We start from the raw sequence: 17323 nt of genomic DNA on the forward strand, positions 1-17323 counted from the left end.
ATCAGTGCTCCAAGGAGGACCGCATACAAATGTGCGTGCAGGAGGGAGAACTGTGGGGTGCTGATGAAGATGAGGTATTGAACAGACGTGTGAAGTACCCATGGGCTATTCTGCACCACTCCTGGCCAGTGCAGACCCACCAGTGCTGGCTGTAAGGTGGCAGGTGTGTAGCTCACCTGGCTTTGAAGGAGCAGTTTAAGCGAGCTGCAGCAGTAAAAGTGCTGCACTTCACATGCTGATGGATATCTATTTCATTGGTTCTTAACCATGTCTTGTGGCAAGATCACAGTTTCTCATGGGTTTCAAGCAGGAGGGAGGAAATTGCAGTTTCCAGCAGAGAAGAACGAAGCAAATTAATGTAATCACATGTTCATGTTAAATATAACAAGCACCAGAAGAGAGCTCTCCTTCAGCTGGTCCTCAGAGGCCAGGTTTCAAACACAAGTACTCCCTGCAAGCATTCACGAGGGAGAAAAGAAACAAGGCTGTTGGGCTGGATGACGTGCTCCGGACCAGGACCGGTGGATCCTCAACACCAAACTGCTGTTGTGTACCAGCTTGTGCTTGAGAGAGCAACAGTCAGAAGCTGGCCTTAAGTCACCCTGTTCCATGTATTTTAGGCTGATAGGACTCAGTGCACTGAAGGAGAAACGCTTGGTGGCGATGGGAGCAACGAGGGCGTATTCTTGACCAAGAGGGTAGATTTTATCCTACTAAGTGCAGATGCCTGCAGTTGGGTGAAAGAATCCCAGCCCACAGACCCCGGGGAGGGGGCTGGGCAGGGAAGCACTGGGGGAACAAGAGCTTGTGGGATGGGGTTAGCGGTGCTGTCTGCAAGAGTGTTATACAGGAGCAAGAAACCACGTTTCAGTGACAGAGCTTTGTTTTTCTTGCAAAACGCACGTACTGTTGGCAGGAGAATAAGAAAGAACAGGGGTGGGTCAGAGTCACACTCCGGCTCCAGAGTGTTCCTCCTGGGAGATGCCGAAGGGCCCCGCGAATTCAGCTCTGCTCTGTTACATTACCGGACGCTTCTTTTCCTTGTTTATGTGGTAGAAACATCTGAGAATAATTTGTGCTTGTTAAGCTTTGCGGATGGTCAGGGTTCTGTGTGCAATACGGTCTCCACCTCAGCCAGGACTAGCTGAGGCTGATCTGTGTTTGCTCATTAGCTAACAAGATGCAATGTAGTTAGCAGGTCTCTCTGGGGGGCTGCCTTCGAAGCGTGGTTGCTGTTGCTGTGCGTGGGCACGAGCAGGGGTGGGTGCGGTACCGATGAGCTCACCCTTCGCAGGGAGCGCCGGCCCCTGCAACAGCAGCTCTCCCGCTCGTCTCAATCGCTCTTGCGCGCAGGTCGGCAGGGAAGACGCCGTAAGATGGCAAGGAATATGCGGCCCCCCAGTTATTACTAATATTAAAAGCATCTGCTGCTGTGGGTTGGGGACCTGCTGAAGAGGGATGTGCATGCTGCAGGCCTCGCTGGAGCTCTAGGAAAACCTCTGCATGAGCAATACATGTTGACCGATGCTCCAGAGAGGACGGGTGGAGAAATCTTCGGCAACGATCCCAGGACAAAGGCAAGGACGGCTGAGCAATCGAGGTGGGAGGATGCCATCCAGAAGGGGAAAATGTTTAAGCTGGGAGGAAAGAAACAGCTTTGGGAAGGGATGATATGCTAACCACATGGCTGGAGGAGGAGGTGTGAAGAACTTGATGGGAAACACAGGACTAAGTGGCTGGGGGGGTGGGAACGAGGCAAGGAGCAGGTAGAGGACAGTGAAGCAGCGAGAAAGAGTGAGGTGGCTGGGAGCAACCCAGCCACGCGTTAGCTGTGCTGCGTGAGGGCAGCGTGTGCCACCACACAGAGAGGCTCGGCGGTGAGGGCTCCCCGTGGGTGGCAGCGGGGCCGGGGCAGGCCGGGCCGGGGCCTGGCCACTCAGCTGTGCCCGTCCCCTCCGCTGAGCTTGACTCCCGGCCCCGGGACTCCCCCACGCGGGGATCACCCCAGCTCCTCCCGGGCACCGCCGTGCTATCGGAGCCGGGCGCTCCAGGGGGAAGCAGGGCTTCCAGCAGCCGCGGGACCAACCCGCGGGCCCGGGGCTAACGGGACCTGGAGCTAAACACCGTCACTGCAGCTCGGCTGGGGGGGGGGGGGTCGGCGGCTGCACGCCCGAAAGGGCGATGCCCACCCCCCCGAGGCGGACCCCAAAACCGCGGCGGGGAGGTCTAGGCCGGGGGCCACGGGGGCCGCGCTGCGGGGGCCGCGGGCGGGCCGGTGGCTTCCGCCCGGCGCGGCGCATTCCTACACCGTGAGTCAGGGCGGCGGCGCGGCGGGGATGCGTCGTCCCGCGGCCCCGGGCGCTGGCAGCTCCCCGGCGGGACTCACGCCGCCGAACCCGGCTCGGTTCCCGTCTCCCATTTGCATGCCTCGGCTGTGAATGGCGTGCCCGGCCGGCCGGCCCCTGGCACGGGGGAGGAGTCTCCGCGCCCTAAGCGGGCCGAGCTCGGCGGCGCCGGTCCCTTAAGCCGCACTGGGGGGCGGCCCGAGCCGAGCGGCGGCTCGCCGCTGCGCTTCACCCGCCTGCACGGTGAGTGCGGACCGCGGGGCCGGGGGGAACGGGAAGGGGGGGAAGGCGCTACGCGGGGCCGGGCGGGGGCTGCCCCCGGGGCACGGCGCGCACGTGAGTTGCGGGCTCCGTCCCGTCCCGCGGCCCGACCGCCTCAGCCCGCGGCTCGGCAGCCCCCTGCTGGCGGCCCGACCGTGAGGGGCAGCCTCGGCGGGACGGCGGGGCAAGGCCGGCGCCCTGAGGTGGCGGCCCCGAGTCCTGTCAGCGGGGAGAAGCCCTCAGCAAATGGCCTCCCGCCGCCGGGCACCGTCGCCCGCCCCGTGAGGCGAAGCGCAGCGGGGATGGGGGGGGGGGGGAGGCTTTGGTTCGTGTCCCGGCGCCTCAGGTGGAAGTCCGGCCCTGTCAGTGACAGAAGTAGCGGCGTTGGACCTGCGCGATCTCGCGTTGCCGGAGAGCCGGGGTCCGGCTTGTCCACGGTTCTTTGGACGTCGGGGGAGCTTGGCGGCCCCGGTGCTCTCGGCCGTAGGCGAAGGTGCGCGTTCGTGGCTCGTTTTCAGCTGACCCGAGTCCACGCTGGAGCTGAAAGGCCCCTCCACCCCCGTCTCTTGCCACGCGTTCCCAGCCGCCCCTCCCCTGATGCTGGCACCGGTGTTTTGGCAGCCGCTTTCGGGAGCTGATCTGGTGGAAAACATACTGCCTTTTACGTGTAAAGGTTAGTTTTTCTCTGGATCGAGTCCCTGAACTGACTTTTCACGCCGTACGCTGCTGGCACAAGGCAGGGGATCCCAGCAGCCCAGCGTGAGCCTGAGTAAAGCTTCCGCAGGATTGCGCCCTCCGTACTGGGTCCTTTCGGGCTCCTCGGAGAGCGACCTGTCCTTTCCCCTGTCGTAGCACACGCACACAGCTAGCTCTGCTGTGCCAAAGTGCCCCTTGTGCATATTCTGACTTGCGCTTTTCTCTCGTGTAACTCGGGAGCGGTGAGTGGCAGCACAAATGAGTTTTGTCCCGTGCTTGTCCTTGTGCACGACTCGGTTCTGGCTGCTGATTCTCTTGCAGGTTGCCTTCATGGTGGGGTGCACAGTGTTGGTCAGGGATGTCTCCAGGCTGGGTCTCAGAGCGAGCAGGAAGTTGTTTCCTTTCTTCCTGTTTTTGTCCCCATGGCTGCTAATTTCCTCTGGGAAGAAAGCTGTGCATTCTGCAGTAAAGGAAAAAATAGTCACACGTAACGGGAAGGGACAAGGCAGCAAAGCCAAAGGTGCTTCTGAATGAAGCATGGGACAAGGAAGGAGCACAGGGTGTTGACTGCAGTAACGATGATAGAGCAGCAGACAAGTAGCTGCCTTTGTGCCATGACCACAGGGGTAACAAGGGCCCACGTGGGACAAGCTGGGGAGCAGACCCTTGGAAGGAAGGAGAATTGGATCTCCACTCCGGTGTGTGGATATATGTTGCTCTCCAGCTCTTCTATCTCAGTGGTGCAGAGTTTGCAAGAGGAGGTGATAACTTGTGTTAATTGGTTGTTACAGTTGGAAGAAACAGATGAACTTTCAGATACTTCCTTCAAGTTTTGATTGTTAAAAGGACTTACAAAAGGCCTTGTATGCCTGAAAGCTGCTCTGCTTTTTTTTTTTTTTTTTAACCTCTGTTGCTCTGATAACAGCTATCGTCCTTCTTGTGTCCTTACTGGCTACTGCTGGGCAGCCCAGGTCTCCACTGTCTGTGTGCGGGCTTGGGGGGAGCCCGCACCGTTCCTGAGCTGGGACCCCGCCAGCGTCCCACGAGGTGCCGTGGATTTGGAACAGTTTTGTTATGGTCTCTGTGCTCATCGGTCCTGAGCCCCCTGGAAGGCAGTGGCTCTCATGTGTGGTCGTGTGTCAGCAGTGTGCCTGCTTTGTGCATTCCCACGAAAGGAGGTTAATACTGTACAGCGTAAAAGCAACTCCCACAAAACTAGTTCTGCTCTGGGACTTCCCATGACAGGCCTTTTTTTTTTTTTTAGCAATACACTTGCAAGAGATCTGCCTACAAACTGGCTTTTCAGGTTCTGGGGAAAGCCATGGGTTGGCCCTGGTCTCAGGAATGTCTTGCTCTGCGCTGTGTAGGCTTCAGCCAGGGTGACGAGCTTTGGATGTGGAGGGCGCTGCTCTCCTGCAGAGCAGAGCAGGCACTTCTTCTCCAGTGAACTTCTCATGGCTTGGTTCTGAGACCGCGTGGCCCTGACGTGTCACCTCAGTCAGGAGTTACGTCCCTCAGAGACGGCCAGCGCCTCGTCACTGGACTTGGCAGATGGCTCGTTTCACTTTTGTGGCAGGGACTGCAATGGGCCTGCAGCTGAGCAAGGTCGCGAGGCAGGAATAGGAATTCCTTTTGGGGTCATCAGTCCTGTTCCTCTGGAATCCAGCCCCGGAGAGTAGCCAGCAAGTCTGAGCACGTTCCCCTGAAAGAGGCAGGGTCTGCTGAGTGTGGCATGATAGGACAGTTTATTCTGGGCACAGAGCCCACATGCTCAGCTATAATTAGTAAAGATTTGATTCCATTCAGTGTGTCGGATCTCTCTGCAGTGCAATCACAGCCTGGTTAGTCCTGAAGGCCTGAGATGGGCAACATGACCGGGAGTCCTGCGTTGTTTTCCTCTTCCATTCAGTGCACCCAACAAAAAGGCTGGGAGAGCACCCTCTGTGCTACTGGGGATGCTGCCTGCTGAGTGGGACTGGCTGTGAGCTGAAGATCCTGATGTTTCTCTATCTGTATCTCTAGAGCTTTTATCCAGCAGAACAGTCTTTGATAAGATTCTTCCCTTGTGGTTGCTGCCTTTCTTCCTTAGTTACCTTTGGAGGCTTTGGCATCCCGTGGAGACTATGTGCCCTTCTCGGAGGTTCCAGCATTAATTGTGACCCAACACAACACTTCTATTAATGGCTGTTCCCGCAGCCACCTGCCTGTCACCAGTATATGACCATTTCAGTAGAAATACTTAAAACTTGAGGATGGGTTCCTTCCTTAACATTTTCCCTGAGCTCAGACATAGATTAGTTTCCTTTCTTTTTAGCTGGAGAGGTTCTGGGCTCCAAGTCTAACTTTATCATCATCTAGTTGGAATGAAACAGACATGAAGTGTGCAGATCTCACACTGTTATTGCAAGGTTGCCTCCCTGCTGCTGGGTATATACCTGATGTAGTTTTAAGTAACCCGCAGAATGTATATGTTACCTGCCTGCTCAGAGAGCTGTGTTGCATCTTCTCTGCTGAGAATGTGACAGCGTCTCAACGTGCACTGTGGGTGCTGGAACCTGAATGTAGTGGGACTTGCGTCTGGGTCATGGGTAAAATGTCCCAGTGCTGCTGGAAAGTAGAGTGAAGGTAGTTTCTTTCTTCAGAGGAGGGGAAGCCCTGGTGTCCAGGGTCATGCAGGTAGTTGTCTCCCCAGTGGTGGGGGTTATTTTAGCTTTGTGGTTGTTGTTTTGGCTTTGGGGTATTTTTTTTTTTGGTCTTTTTGTTTGTTTATTTTCTGCCTTTTCAGAACTAGCAGATGAATCATGTGAACTGAATGGACATCAGGACCTGTTGTTTACTCCCCTAGTGTCCAGTGACTCCCCTCTAAGGTCAGCACCCACCAGGCAAGTAACAGAAGAATATTTAGGAGGGTCAATCCTAGCCCTGCAGCTATTAGTCCCAAGAGATTAGGGAGGCAACAGGCAAGATTTAACCTTGGAAGGAAATGGCTCTATTAGACAGCATTTCCCATGGTCATGCTGGCAGCTCTGTTTCTGTGTCCTTGAAGAACCCCAGACTGATTTGGTGTGTGGTGTGTGCTCTTGCCATCCAGGCCTGCTTGCACAGAGTTGTAGAGACCCTCACTCCCACTCAGGGCAGGGCGGGGAAGGCTTGCTTCCAACCTCTCTGTTTTTACAGGCAGGCTTGACTATGCCATTGGGAAGGTCTAGGGGCAGCCCTGGGAGAGTGAGGTTTCCACAGTGAGTGGTGGAAATTGTGTCTGTGTTGAGATTGCCTATTGTCATGTCCTTGTTAGTTGAACTTCAGGGGTTTACGACTGCTTGCTCCTTTTCTTGGTCCTGCTCATCTAGGTGCTGTCCAGCACTGGTTGAAGCCCACTTAAGATCACATCTCTCATACTTGTTTCAGTCCTTGCTGCTGTAGGAATGAGGAAGTGGTTCTTTTTTCAATGTGTGTTGGGATGATGCCACAATGAGCAAATTAGTAGCTGAGTTTTTGAACAAATCATCCAAACTATGGTCAAATCCTTTTGAATAACAAACAGTGGCTGTTTGCTACTTGGTGAAGGCGGAGAGCTTATTCTTCATGTTAACTCTAACTGTTAAATCTCCTAAAGCTATAGAGTGCAAGTTTCATTGGTTGTGTGCTCTGTTTGCTGCAGAGACAGCAAATGTCAGATTGACATAAGGCTTGCTCTTGCTGAAATTTCCTTTGGGTGCACTCTTCAACTATGTAGATAAACCTTTTGTTTCAAATATAATTAAAGCTACTTTTTACACGCCATAGAAATGTTAGAACTATTGCAATATAGACCTGAGCAGTGGATACGTTCTCAAATTCTGGGGCCTTTAGCAACAAACAGACCTTGCTTTAGTAATCAGAGCATCTCTAAAACACAGTGATTATTAAAGGAAATGTAATTTCTTCTCAGTGAACTAAGAAGTATCATTTCAAAATACTTCCCTGGCACAGTACAGCCTTCCCAGGGGCAGAAGAGATATCAAGACATGCCTGATCTTGCCTTTTCTGGAAAGCCTACCTTTGCCGCCTCCTCCCCTTCCTGTTTCCACTTCGCTGAGAGACAGCCCCTTGCTCTGCTAGTCAGCAGCTATCCCTGCTTTGAAGTTTTTTTTTCTTTAAAAAGGAACAATCCGTATGAGGTCGTCCTGAAGCTGTGCAGGACACTGCTTTTACTGTTCTACAGGTCCGGCACTTGGCTTTGACTGAGTGAAAGTTATAACAGCTTGAATTTTAAAATCTTGAGGGCTCAGATGGCTGGGTTGACGAATACAGCTTCTGTATTTCAGGAGTTACTGCCCTGTAGCAATCAGCACACGGGAGGTGTGTTTCTCTGTCGCTTGAATTCAAAGCCCAGTGCTTTAAAGTGAACTGCAGAAGATAGCAGGCTGTGAGTTGTTTTGCCAAAAAGTGTGAGCATATCTTCCTTTTCTGTGACTGCTCTGGGACTGTAATTTCAGGGAGAACAGTGAGAGAGAATGGCATGTTCACTCAGATTGAAGTATGGTTCACTTAGATTTTAAATTTTTTTTGCTAAAACAAAGTTAGAATTATGATTATTTCTATTTGTGTTATAAATGATTTGGTGCATTGGGCACACATGAACGTGCACATGTGTACACAAACCTGCAGAGCAAGACAAGCTCTTCCTGCAGCTGCTTTCCAATTAGACAAAGTAGGAGATGGTGTGCGGCCAGCTGTCGAGCACTAGCAAGAGTAGAAACTAGAGCATCAGAGTGGCAGGCTAGCTCTACTATGTCCCTGGCTAAATCAGCTAATGGTTAGGAAGAGCAGTTCCAGCCGAACCAGCTCTGCTCTGAGTCCTTGGCTATTTAGTTATTCCTTTGAAGGGTCTCCATTGAGCCTCATTGCTGTGGGCATTGCTGGTGGATGCAGGCTTGTTCTCTCACTTGTATCCAGGTGAACAGAACTGTGGTCGTGTTGGAGAAAGCAGGTGTGTGATGGTGAGTGAGGATGCTCTGAATTTTAAAGGAACACGCAAAGAAAGCTGGCCTGAATGGCTCAGATGCTGTGGCTTCCATCCTTCCTGAATATAAAGTCTGTCTTCTGGTGGCTCCAATGTTTGTTTTTGTTATTTCCTCTAAGATTTTTTTAGATAGCTATTCAGTGTGGTTTTATATAACTTTCCATAGGAAATGTTGTCATTTGCGGCAGTTTTGATCTCATTTGCCAGTGAGGCATTTTTATTTAGCACAACAAACAGTGATTCTTAGCTGCTTTTAGTACTGAGAGTCTTTGCCATAGAGGTTGGGTGGCTTTTGGTCTAATGTAATTTTTGGTTTGGGGTATTGTGTTCCTTTTAGGGGAGGTTGCTAGTTTTGGCAGTTCCTTTTCCATCAATTGTTTATTGATGTCATATTTTCTAAATGAACAATGTTGTAATCGCTAAGAGGCATTAATTTACCAAGAAAATTGCTCTTGAGGTGGGTGCATAGGCAGCAGCTATTCCAAAAGCAACCAGAGCCAGTGTTTACTGCTGTCTTGAGAGTCATACCACAGCTGTGTTCTTAGCTTTCCTTGTGTCCCGAACCCTTACGGTACTTGTGATGAATATGAGAGCTGATAGAAAAAAAAGTTACAAATGCAGAATTTCAGTGAAAAATGATATCTTTGTTAAAATACAGTGTTAGGATTTTGTTGGTTTTGTCTTCTGTTTTCTAATGTGGGGTCATGGCTGCACCGACAAAAGCATTTTTGTGAATCTTACCTTGCTGTAAAATTGAGGCAATGTCTGTGTCCATGGTACTCGTGGATCAGCCAGTAATTTACAGTGCATCTATTTTACTAGTAATGAAAATAAATCTGGAACAGGGTCTTCTGGAGCCCCATTGAATTGTTGCTATGAGTTAAACTCGTACTAAAATAGTTTCTGTGATCACTCTTTCCTGCTTCTTTGTTAAAGAGGAGCTGAAGAACGTGTAGACCCAGGCAGAGTACTGAGCCAACTGTGCTTTGAGGCTGCTGGGGACCCTAGGGCGAAGGGCTCTGCCGGCTCTGCACAGGTACTGCTAACCCAACAGGCAGCTGTGGTTACCTTTGAATAGGGTGCAAGAACAAGGCTTGTGTAGAGGATCCTTCCTCTGGATACACTTCCAGTGCTGGCAGTCAGTTGTTTATAATTGGAATTGTTAATATTTGAGTTGTTAATGTGATTATACTTGATATCCATTCTGGCTATGTTCACTGTGGCACTGGACCAGCAGTAGTATCCTTGCTTTCTGCATAGGCATGCCGACATGCATCAGCCATCTGGTAGCTGGTAATGGATCTCTAGGTAGAAGCCAGCTCCTTTTGAGGACCAGGCAGTGCTGACTCTACAGGCTTCCCTAGGGAATGGGAGTGCTGGTCAGTGCTGGCTTCTCATGCCCTGTGCTTGACATACCTGCTAATAGCTCCAGTGACAGTATCGTCATCAGTCCATGCCCAGATGTGGCCTTTAAGTGGTGTGCTGTGACCAGACTATTAGGATGTGGGTGCTGGAAATACGGCTATTGCATGGGGTGGCAGGCCGGTGTTCTCTGTGCAAAGCTGCAGGGTGTGTTCATGGAGAAACACAGAGAGGATGAAGACGCCAAGGTACTCCAGAAGGTTTTCCACTGCTGCCCCCTCTTTTCTGGTTATGTTTTATGCTCAGACTGTTGCCCTTGCTGGTATCTAGGTAGGTTGTAGATGGCTCTGTATTGGCTTTACTCTAGAAGGTGGAGTTGGTTGCTGATTGCTCATCGCCTGGGCCCTGCACAGGCACGCTGGCTAGTGCTATGAACCTGCTTCTGTCATCTGGGTTACACGTGCTTAGGAGATGGAAAAGGCAGCCCCTCTGCCCAGTCTGCTCTACTTGACTCCCTTCCACCTAGTTGCTTTGTGGGTGCCACAGGCCATAGGTGAGCAGGGGAAACTCATCCCTTGGGAACTCTTCTATGGAAGCTGCCCATGCATGAGGCTTGGCTGTCAGCTCTAGAGAAATCTGTGGATGGTTTGGATGTTTTTGCATCTAATGACCCCACCAAAATCTCACTCTGCATCTGGTGATATAGTAGTATTTTATTCCTGCTGCACTCAACACCTGCACTGAGGGTGCTTCTCAGAAGATTATTTAAGCCTCAAGAGGTATAGAACCCACCACCTCCCTTGTGATAATTGCTAGCTTCCCACAGTGCTACAAGTGTGAGTTTTTGGCTGTGTTTTCACGATTGCTTTAAACTCTGTTGCCTTGAGAACCAGTCCAGTCGTCTGGCTCCAGCTGCTCTTTTTGTTCCTGCTTCTTCCCCTTTCCTTCTGCTGGCACAAGTGTTTGTGGAGCCATGTGGTGACTTGGATCAGGGAAGGAGCTTGGGCTGAAACAAACCATTTTCTTTGCTGAGCTAATGTGGGTTGGTTCCCAGTGTGGATCACCCAACAGCTGCGGGGATGCTCGTGCCAGCACGAGGTGGGGGGCAATGCAGAGGGCTGGGGGCACTGCTTTTTCTGTTGGCTTGCATCTCTTTCAAGTGGCCATGACTTCTTTATAGCTTGAATTTTGAGCGTTGGCTTCTGTGTCCTTGTAACTGTTCTGCCTTTTGTGTGCTCCAACAAAAGGACCTTGAAGGTCAGAGTCTGTTGCCTGTGTGAGTGTTCACAGGTTGCAGTTGGGGGGCATCTTTTAACCTGTATTTGGAGAAGTTCAACTACAGATCTGGGGACTAACAGGAATCGGAAGAGTTTTTTGAGCTCCCTGTTTTTCCTCTCTCTTCTATATGAGGGCACCAGACCTGGACACCCTTCAGGTCCTGTGTGAAGCTGCTTTGAAAGCTTTTAATGCTGGTGTTCCAGTAGGCTCTCATTTATGGTTGATTTCCATCATGACCCACATCTTTTTCTGAAAATCAGGAAAAACAGTTGCTCAAAGGGACACCAGATCTGCTTTCCTGATCATGGGATATGTTCAGACTTCACTGGCAGATGTTTTTATTACCTCTATTTAAAACCCTGTGCCTTTGTATATAGCTGAACCTTCTCCAGGTTCAGTGGGTCCCAGCTGAAGCTTTGCACTCTTGGTGTGCCTCTTGCATACTAGTATCGTTCTGCAAGTCTTTGCATGAAATCCAAACCCTTGGGTTTTTTCTAATGTAGCTTCCTGTTTCCTGTCTAGGGGTCTGCCTGGCCTCTTTTAAGCTGGGAAGTTTCCACTGGTATTTCTCAGCTAATTAAATTAAGTGGTTCATGGTGAGATTCCTCAGCGCGCTGCCTTGGTTGCTTGGGTAGCCGCAGAAGTTAAAGACCTTCTCCATAGCATTCACCCCACCTTGGTGGGTTCCTGCTGGCACAGCTCTGTGGTGGTGCTTGCGTGCTGCTTTGCCACAATCTACTTGCATGCTGCTTTTATGGCTACCTGCTCAGGTGTGTAACTCCTGTTCTAGCTCTTTCTAGAGCACTAGTTGAAAAGAAAACTCCCAGGAGGAAGATTGTGTGCCTTTTAATTCACTCTCTACAAGGCGAAGGCCTTTGTTCCATTGGAGCCAGGACGAAGGCTTTTGCTACTCCAGATCCATTTCTTCTATGTTGTACTTCGACATAAAGTTTCAAAGACAGTTTGGGCAGGGACAGGCCTTTCCAGTGTGCCACAGTGGCCTGCAGGAAAGCTATGTCTTTTAATAAGAGGTTAGCTGTTCCCCAGCCCTCCTGTCTGGTCCTTCTTCAGAGGAGAGTGCAGGGGCTCAGCGTGCTGCATGCGTGGTGGTGGGGGCAAATGCAGTTCCCTGAGCACTGGTCTGCTAGGCTGGGGATGGAGGAGCACTGTTTCACATAAGCAAGGGATAAAGGCTAGGGCTGTAGTTTGATGTTGCAGCTAAGCTGCTATCGTGCTGAGCTATCACTGAATAGGCTGGTCCTACCCTTCCTCTCTCAGGTAGCACAGAGCTTATCTGAAATCGTCTGAGCCTCTTCAGGATGCCAGATCAACAGGAAATAATTTACTAGGGTTAGTTTTGTGCTGATAAAACACCTTGAAGTGGCTCACTGGAGTAAGGCAAGACTGCTTTTTGGGCAGCAGCTAGCTGTCAGATTGGCTTGCTTGCAAGTGGAAGGCAGGGCCTTGGGGAGCTGTTGCCTGTGTGATTTGGTGCAGGCTGTTGTAGGCAGCATCAGTCTCTACCAGCACCCAAGCAGAGCTTGTGCGTGGCAGAGGGCGGCGAGAGGGGCAGTGCATAGTGTGTGGGAATGGTAGTCCTGCCAGATCCCTGCTGTGCAGGGCTAAAAGGGCAGTGTGTCTGCCTAGCTTACTGCCAGGCTTGTGCGCAGACGTGCCTGGATTACTCAGACCCCAGCTTCTGCTTGGCAGCCTGTGGGTCTGCAAAGCCTAACGGCATCTCCTCTGAGCTTGGCAGTGAGGGTCAGGAAAGCAGGAGAGAGCCCTCCACAGGGCCGCTGCCAGGGCAGTGCCGATGGCCTTGTTTCATTTCCAAGGTAGTTTCTTGGGGTGGGACATGGTGGTGGTCTCAACCGAAGCCTGGGTGTTGCTGTGCCCTTGGCAGGTTTCCCCAAGAGTGCAGGGTCACAGGCCTATTCCACCTTCCCTGTCCCTGCCTGCCCTCAGTTCCTCCATCTGGCTTGTTTTAAAGGTCTGGCTCACGCCTGGTATTTGAGATATTATTCGTAACTTGTTGGGTCTGATCCATGCTAGATGGTTTTATTGGCAGCCACGAGACTGAAACCCCACTGCTCCTCTTCTCCTTGGACTTCCTGCCTTTTCCCTGCTGTGCCAGCAGAAATCCTCCTGGAGACAGAGGCAAAGCCAGCAGCCCGCTGTCTCCCCTGGCTTGCTCTGTCTGGAGAACACGTTTAGGATCCTGGTTGCTTTGGTGTCTCTCCACCTGGATGCCTTCTGGTGTGCCTCAACCAGAATAGCTGCATGGGTAGACCCCTTCAGGTACGCGGGACTTGCCTGGGACTCTGCATAGCAGGCACTGCAAATACAACCTTTGCAGTGATGGGGGTTTGAAAAATGGAGGAAAACAGCTGGAGGCTGACCATGGGACGTGGTGATTGGATTGCAGTGGAATAGCCCCCGTGTCTGTTACCTCCTGGGGGTGTCTGTAAGAACATGCAGACGCTGTGCTAGAGAGGAGCAGTGTTGTTGGAAAAAGCAGATGATGTGTATTTGTGTGGTAGAGTTGAATGAAGTTTTTTTGTTTTGTTTTTTTCATTTGGAATTTTTTTGGGGAAAAAAAAGTGCTTTATTTTAAATGAGAATACTGGTAAAATGGAAATTTTGGAAGAAAAAAATCAACATGGGCATAGCTTCAGTTGTCTTTTTAAATGGAAGGATGGTCTGTCTTTGAAATGACTATGCAAATCCCTGAATGTATTTGAGATGCCTGTCAGTTTTAGGAGCATGCTGAGGCTTCTGTACAAGGCTTTTCCTTCTCTCTTTGGGTCAGTGGATTTCACTAAGCAGCTTTTCTTGATCATGTGCCAACTTCGGAATTCAATGCGCTCTCCCTCTTTCTTAGCCTGACCCACAGCACAGTGGATTTGGCTTTTGTTCTGGTACTGTGACCTTGCTTTGGCATGGAGCTTTTGAAGATGACTTTCCCAGGGTATCTGCAACGTATAAGTTTTTTGTTTTGTTTGTTTATTTTAATTGAAATGGACTTTATTAATAATGTTTGTGCTGCTACCACAGTTCTACACGCAGCTGATCAGTTAGAAGAAGCTAGATTTACAAATGCTGTGCGTTCAGCCTGTGTGCTGGAGAAGAGTTTGTATTTCCAGATTCCTCAGTTTTGTGATGCTGAGGGAACAGCTTCTGAGCTGACTGAGCAGTGCAGGTGGTGGCACCAGGACTGGGACTGTGCCAGCACTGGGAATAGAAGTCCAGGCAGGTATTGGGCCATTCCACCTTTTTCCAGTCTCTTCAGACAGTCTCCTTACCCACGTCTCCAATGGCTCTTACGTGGGTTTGGTAATAATGGAGACCTCTCCTGATGCCACCTGTTGGAATTGCTATCCTGACAGTTTACAAAAGTTGAGTGTCCAGCCCCAGTGACAGTTCACAAAAGCTTGAAAGCATGAACATTTCCACTTACCCAGGATGAAGATATTTGGCTGTTGTCTAGGTTGGTGGAGCATTTTCTGGACTTTGGGAGACACTGCAAACCACAAGCACAGGTGAGAAGTCTGGAACAGCTCCTGTCCAAGGACTGAGCCGCTGGATGTGGATCCCGCTGTGTTTGTGGGAAGAGAAGATAGTAGGAAGGACATGGAAGAGATCTGTAGAGTCAGGATTGGCATGGAGAAAGAGGATAGGGAAAAGCTGTTCACTCTTCTAGCCCAAGAACTACAGGGCATCAAGTAAACCCAGGAAGTGGCAGGTTCAGAGACAAAGTGAAGAACATGGCTTGTCACACAGCATGTGTTTCAGCTGTGGAGCTCTTTGTCACATGCAGTTACAAATACGAAAAGTTTGCTTGGATTAAAAAATGAGTTGGATAAATTCTGGAAGAAAAATCATTAAATGGATATGGAGATGGATACAGACCCATTACATGCAAAGACATCTCTGGCACAAGAAGCCTCTGAGTTATTCATAGCACATGCCATGGCTCTGTCCAGGGAGATATGACTGTTGAGTGATACTGTACTCTGTACATCCTCTGTTGGAAATGAGATACTGGCTTTAGATGGACATTTGGCCTGACCTTGCATGGCTCTGCTGTGTATGTTCCTATCCTGCTGCTGTCAGTGACCTCTTGAAAACCCTTGTTAGGACAGTACTGAGAAACTGGGATTGAGAATATGGGACTGCTCAAATGAAATATGGTCAATGCAATCGACTTTGAAACAAAGCCCATTGGCCGGATCAAATATGTGGACACTGTATCCAGAGTCGCTAACCCCTAAGGGGTTAGTGTGAAACATAGCATGTGCTTTTAGTGCAGTGCTGAGACAGAAATCGGTGACTGCAGCACTTTGAGTGAGGACCAGGTGTAATAAGGGGTGTCACCTACCTTGCAAAGACTGTGTTCAACCATCCAGCTGTACATCTATGTACACTAGTCTATACATCTATGTATACAGCTGGATCCACGTTCAGTCTCACTGTTAACTTCCTGGAGACCTGCCTCTTGTGTCCATACCCCAGTCTCTTCTGTGCCCTGGGTCAGAGGCAGTTGGCTGACTTGTGCTGTGGCCGTGTATTCACAGCGTGCAGGGAGAGAATCAGGCCCTGCTAGGGCAAGTGCTGCAAGTTTCATATTCTGTCTTTGTAAGGTTTGTTCTTGACCACTCCAAATGCACACATGTAGTGGGGAATGCTGAACAGCTCTGCCTTCACTGCACTCTTTTATTGGGAAATGAACATTTTTGTAAGTAAAAAAGGTCAAACTGATAGAAGAAATTGCAGACGGTTTGCAGTCACCCTTGAAACTCACCTGGTTTTTAAATACTGAGTGCACTTACACAATTATATATGCATTTTGGTGCTTTGCTATTTAAAGAACTCTTTAACTGCTGAAGTTGGGAGAAAGCAGTCCATTGCTCTGTCAGCAATGTGAATTTCATCTTGAGATCTTCTTGCCTAAAGTACAAAGTTGAGTCAACTTTGGGGATACTCACAAGGCCACGGGCTTGACCCCATGATTGTGCATGCTCTGTTCTCTTCTTCTTGTGTGGCATGTGTGCATGTTGCTGGAAATCCCCATGCACTAGCCTGCAAGGGTCGCAATGAAGCCAGTGTGATGGATACATGGACATCCCTGCCTGTGGCAATTTAGGAAGGGGGACTGAAAACAGATTTCATTGGAAAATCTTTCGCAGAGTGCAGCATTGTTGCAGCAGCTTTTGGGCAATACAGGAGTGATTCATGCACTGCTTTCCTGGCTTGGCCTCACTGTTTGATAAAGCTGCAAATCTTACACGTTTGTATGCTTCACATCCAAAGCACCTGCTCACAAAGGCAGCTCTGTAGGTGGACAGGAAGGAAACTGAGTGATGTTTGCTCATTGAAGAGATGCTGGAAAAAGAAACGTTGCTAGTTCAGAGGCTCTGAATTTGCCCTTGAAGGCACAGAGAGGAGGCTCTTGATTTGTGCCATGAGGGGCATGTGTGAAATAGGTTGTGTTTGGTCATGCCAGAGTGGTGGCAAGTACCTCTTGGCTGGTCTCTGATTAGAGCATCTCACGAAGGTATGTGTTCATGATCCTCATGGGTAAATGCTGGAGCTCTTTGCATTGCACCAAGGGAGTTTTTCAGATATGAGAAATCTGCTTTGTTTTCTGACCTCACAATGAAGACAAATTTGCCCATTCTGTATGTAAGACTGAAAGCTGTCTTGTAGTGATTTACCCTTACCAAGAGCAGGCGGGAGTTCCCCTAATACTCTCACTATTCTCATCTTATAGGAAGTTAGAACAGATGCATTTAGTCATCCCTGTGGCTAGGGGTGGAGGGAAGGAAGGAATTGTGCCCCTGTAACGTACAGCACTGCGTCTGTGCACGCAGGACTGTGGTGCATGTAGAAAGGGCATGTCTGTACAGGCTAGCTCATGAATTCCCAGACTTTTGGGGGCCTGTGGTATTTGCTGAAACCCAACCTTCATCCACCTACAGCTGAGTCCTCCCTTTCTGTCATTCCGGCTCAGCTGAGCGTGGCGCTCCTGGCAGCAAGCCCAGCTTGAGGGACTGAGCTAGCAGCTGGTCTTCAGCTCATTTTAGATGAGATTCTCTTCTAACCCAATCCAGATCATCCCCCACTCCCTTTTGCTGACCTATTTCCCCCCCCCCCCCACGCCATGTATCTTTTGCAATGGTAAGCTTCACTGTTTGGGTAGCTTCCTTTCCAGAGCAGCTGCAGCGAGCTGTGGGAATATGGTGGAAATGTCGTGAAAAGTAGTGCGTGTTTCAGAGAACCAGTCCCTGATTTAGGTTGGGAGGGACCTTTGCAGGTTGTCTGGGTCAGCTGCTGTGCAAGGCAGAGGTAATTCAGGCTGCTCAGGGTCTCTTTTAGT

At 50.3% G+C, this 17323-nt stretch overlaps 1 protein-coding gene across 5 annotated transcripts in view; it reads left to right on the forward strand.

Moving 5' to 3' along the window:
* Positions 1-1287: 1287 nt before the first annotated feature.
* Positions 1288-17323, forward strand: part of RHBDF1 (rhomboid 5 homolog 1) — a 39279-nt gene continuing 23243 nt past the window's right edge. For 2 of the 5 annotated variants that reach the window (XM_075059428.1, XM_075059429.1), the window contains exon 1: positions 1288-1600. In XM_075059428.1, coding sequence (XP_074915529.1) covers positions 1515-1600 — 86 coding nt within the window. In that variant the 5' untranslated portion in view covers positions 1288-1514. Of the gene's footprint in view, positions 1601-2319; positions 2589-2892; positions 3280-17323 lie in introns of those variants that run through there. The other 3 variants (XM_075059430.1, XM_075059432.1, XM_075059433.1) reach the window with 3 other exon arrangements.

The sequence above is a fragment of the Buteo buteo genome, chromosome 29 (genome assembly GCF_964188355.1).
Source record: "Buteo buteo chromosome 29, bButBut1.hap1.1, whole genome shotgun sequence".
Lineage (NCBI taxonomy): Eukaryota > Metazoa > Chordata > Aves > Accipitriformes > Accipitridae > Buteo > Buteo buteo.